The sequence below is a fragment of the Lupinus angustifolius genome, unplaced genomic scaffold (assembly GCF_001865875.1).
Source record: "Lupinus angustifolius cultivar Tanjil unplaced genomic scaffold, LupAngTanjil_v1.0 Scaffold_15_112, whole genome shotgun sequence".
Taxonomy (NCBI): Eukaryota; Viridiplantae; Streptophyta; class Magnoliopsida; order Fabales; family Fabaceae; genus Lupinus; species Lupinus angustifolius.
Window position 1 is genome coordinate 3015 of NW_017718765.1, and position 4113 is coordinate 7127.

General features: G+C 34.5%; 1 protein-coding gene across 1 annotated transcript; it reads right to left on the reverse strand.

The window, feature by feature from the left end:
- Window positions 1–820: 820 nt before the first annotated feature.
- On the reverse strand, window positions 821–3752 carry LOC109337916 (probable serine/threonine-protein kinase PBL5). Its single transcript, XM_019575005.1, has 3 exons — window positions 3427–3752; window positions 3029–3276; window positions 821–1199 (listed from the first exon to the last, which is right to left on the reverse strand). The coding sequence occupies exons 1-3, from the start codon at window positions 3750–3752 to the stop codon at window positions 1042–1044; spliced, it is 732 nt and encodes a 243-aa protein (XP_019430550.1). The 3' UTR covers window positions 821–1041.
- Between the last annotated feature and the right edge of the window lie 361 nt (window positions 3753–4113).

The window sequence follows — 4113 nt, forward strand, 5'->3', positions numbered from 1 at the left end:
TTGTTGTTACCGTTATAAATTGCACGAAATAATACTTACTGGCTGAGTCACGACCATGTCGCTCTCTTTAAGACGTTTCGTGGCATTGCCCAAAATGTGCAAGCAGACTATCAACCACGCCATCCCCAGGATAAAACAGCCCAAATCCATGTTATCGAATTCGTACTGCACTCTAAGAACCGATCTCGAATACACCCTCCATAATATGGCTATCAATGCCAATTCTCAAAATTACCCATAATATGACTACCCGTGCCAATTCTCTTCCCACAATACTGGCTACCAGTGTTAGTTCTCGAAATGCCCACAATATGGCTACTTGTGCCAATTCTTCCCCAATACTGACTACCAGTGTTAGTTCTCGAAATTTCCAGATACATGTGCCAATTCTTTCCCCCAATATTGACTACTAGTGTCAGTTCTCAAAATTCCCACAATATGGCTGCCTCTGCCATTTCTTAGTGTCATGGAAAGAAAGGGGGAGAAGTTTGCCGGAAATACGTCGACGGAAAATATGAGGGAGAAAGAAAAAGTTGAATGAAAGCACATTCAACTTGGGACAAGAAAATATGAAGGGAGAATGCTTCTATTTATAACTTTGGATTTTTTTTCCATGTTCCTAGTTTCTCCAATGTAGGACTTCAGAGTTATTTTTTTTCATTTTCAAAACTCTTCAATGTGGGACTTGAGAGTTGTTTTTTCAAAACTCTTCTATGTGGGACTTGGGTATTTTTTTTTTATATTTCACACCCAAAAGTTCTCACTAATGATTTTCAACAAACCATGTTCCAACAGTTCCATCAACACTACCCCGAAGCAGTACACATCACTCTCTGTGTTGAAACAATTTGATGTGTGTTGGTTCTTTTCGATTTTCCTAAACCCAAAATTAGTGATTCGGGGCTCGAAGTCGTTAGCAAGTAACACATTCGAAGCGACCAGGTGGCCGTGAACGACGAGGCGAGATCCCGCATGGTGGAGAAAAGCTAAGCCACGCGCCACCCCGATGGCGATACAGTGTCGTGTGAGCCATCCTATCTGTTAGGATGATGTGGATTGTGAAACGACGCCATTTTGGATAATATCCCATGTGTCGGTATTCCACTTCTCCATGTTAGTCTCCCCTGTGGGTAGTTCGTGTAGCCATCTACCTAAATCGCCGTTTGACATGAACTCGTATAATACCAACTTCTCCTTACCTGAAATTTAAATATTATGGATTATTATTCGTTAACCAACTTAAAGTTGCTTATGCTAAATGTAAAAGTAAAAAAAATGCTTATGCTTCAATGTTGAATAAAATCTTGCTGATAAATGATGTCCATAGAGAAAGAATTAAGTGGAGTTGTAGTGTCTTATTGATACAAATACAAAGATAATTCTTCTGTACTTATATTTAATAGTAAATAAAATTTTATTTTTCATTCCTTACCAATCTCTAAGCTAGGAGCAACTAGCAAAAAACCCTTATATTTTGGGGTGATCAACACTAGTAAATGAATGAAAAAGATTAAAAAAAAAATTAGTATAGATTAGATTTTCAAATTTGTAACATTATATATAATGTTGTGAAATCTGAGCCAAACATCAAATCGGAAGAGGTCTCATAAGAGGTTTAACCGTTTTAAACGATTAAATCGTTAAACTATTTGGTTTGCCCATATGATTTCATATATAATTAATATTTTTTATCATTAAATATATAATTATATATAAATGTAAGTTTTTATATAATTAATAATAATGTATAATTACGTTGAAGTAACGTATCTTCATCTTTTTTTTGGACTGGAGTAAAACAAAAGATTAGAGTAGTTTTCCATTTTTAAATTTTTAAGTGAACCGTCATTTTACTTCTTAGGTTAATCTAGTTTAATCGGGTTTAACATAGTCGGACTAGAATTTATCTGGTTTAAAGTAGTTCAACTGACCCTCACTTGGTTAAGACACTAAACCAAAGTCATTTTCGAGTCCCGTCAATGATCAAAACCGATCGGATCATCCAGTACAATCCGGTTATCACAATACTAATTATATATATATATATACTTGTTTGCATTTGCTTTTATATATAGGAAATGATATCTTTATGGACCTAAATATTGTACAAATTCTTAAAATGCAAATTAAATTAGATTATAGTTAAGAGTAATATGTATCTTCACACTAACTCTCCATACTCACAATAAATTAATATATATCAATTTTAAATTAATAATTAATAAACAAAATATCACCTTTCTAATGTATATCACTTTAATATGGATAAAAAAACTAGTATAAAAACCTATCATTTTATTATCTTTAACTATGTTTTCTCTTCAAATACGACAAGAGAGTAATATTTACATTTATGATAGATATTGGTGCAACTATAAAGTTAGAGAGAAAGAAATATGTATTAATATGTAATTTTTTCATATGAATGTAATATCTATTTACATTTGGTATAAAGATTTATATATAATCAGTATATGATTTATAATTCATTTATATATTTTTTTGCTGAAGAGTCAATAATAATTTAACATGACTAGTAGATAATGTAATAATAGTGTATAAAACTCAAATACAATCAATTCATATATTTTTTCTCTTTTTATATTATCATTAGTATATATAGTGTATATATTACATTACTTAACTTATATGTCTTATGACCTATTCATAATGACTTAAAATACACAAAATATGTGTTTATAATTATTATGTAAGTAAGGGAGAATTAGATATTATTTAGTTTATTCAAGTGTGAAGTCACATATTGAATATAAATGGAAGAGTGAAAGAGTTTATATGTAGAAAATGCTCAAAAAACTAAAGCCTTAAGGTTGTTTTGATTCAAGACATTATATCTTACTTGTGACTCTCTAATCTTCTTATATCCAGATAACCCTAAAACTCTATGGTGGTTAGAGAGATAGTAGGTGGATCAAACATTCATTAATTAATTTTGGATGGTACCAAAACATATCCATTTATGAGCAAAACTCTAAATTAAATCACTCAGAAAAACAGTATAAAGTACATGCAATGCAGTAACCAGAGAGGGGCAACAAATTTGGATGCTTAACCTTAGAAAGATCAACGAAAATCTGAACAGCATCATCATAATCAACTTCCCTCGCATTCTCAGGCACCTTGATTGCCACGTGGATATCTCCATGCAAAACACCACGATACACTGGCCCACACTTTCCCTCAGCAAGTTGCGATTCTTTCCCAAAGTGTGACGTGGCAGCAATAAGATCCATGAAAGGAGAGTTGTCTGACTTGCTTTGAGAGAATCCGATAGAACATACATAATCTGCAAATCGTTTGTACCACGCTCTTGGAGTTTGCTTGAGCCCATACAAAGATTTTCACAGACGACATACATGATGAGGAAGATTTGGATCTTTAAAGCCCAAAGGTTGATGCATATACACTGTTTCTTTGAGTTCACCATGTAGAAAATCATTCTTGATGTCTAACTGATGAATTTTCCATGCGTTAGATAAGGAAATACTGAGTACTGTTCGGATGGTGGCTGGTTTGACAACCGAACTAAAGGTCTCTCCATAATCTATGCCAACCTGTTGATCTGCACCGTTACCTACAAGTCGGGCTTTATGCCTCTCAAAAGAACCATCAGATTTTTCTTTATGCCTAAAAATCCACATAGAACGAATAATATTAGCATCAGGTGGACGGGGCACTAAATCCCACGTCTTATTTTGAATAAGAGCATTGTATTCATCATCCATAGCCATTTTCCAATTCGGGTCTTTTAGTGCTAATACAGGATTACGAGGGAGAGGAGATTTGGTGACTGTGGTGTGGAGATTGATGTATTTTTGGTTGGGTTTAAAAATGCCATGTTGGCTCCTCGTAACAGGTTTGTTGTCAGTACTAACGGTAGGTTGGGAAATAACAGGAAATGGTATATTTGGCGGAGTAGATGTGGAAGGCAAAGTTTGGTTCGGTTGAGAGGTGGGTTGGTCTGAGGTAGGTATTTCAGTTTGGCGTGTTTGATTAGGTTGGGGTCGAAGCGCGGGGGGAGTTGGGACCGGTCCTAGTTGAGCAGGTGGTTGAGAGTTTTGTTGAGTGATGTTTGGTGTCCTTGGACCTGGG

Bases quoted from the DNA above. Each gene is read 5' to 3' on its own strand.
- LOC109337916 (XM_019575005.1), bottom strand. From the start codon at position 3,752: ATGGCTATGGATGATGAATACAATGCTCTTATTCAAAATAAGACGTGG. The intron at 3,277-3,426 runs GTATATGCATCA...ATTCTCTCAAAG, and splicing joins GGTGAACTCAAAGAAACAGT to CAAGTCAGACAACTCTCCTT. The intron at 1,200-3,028 runs GTACTTTATACT...TTTAAATTTCAG, and splicing joins CTCTGGTTACTGCATTGCAT to GTAAGGAGAAGTTGGTATTA.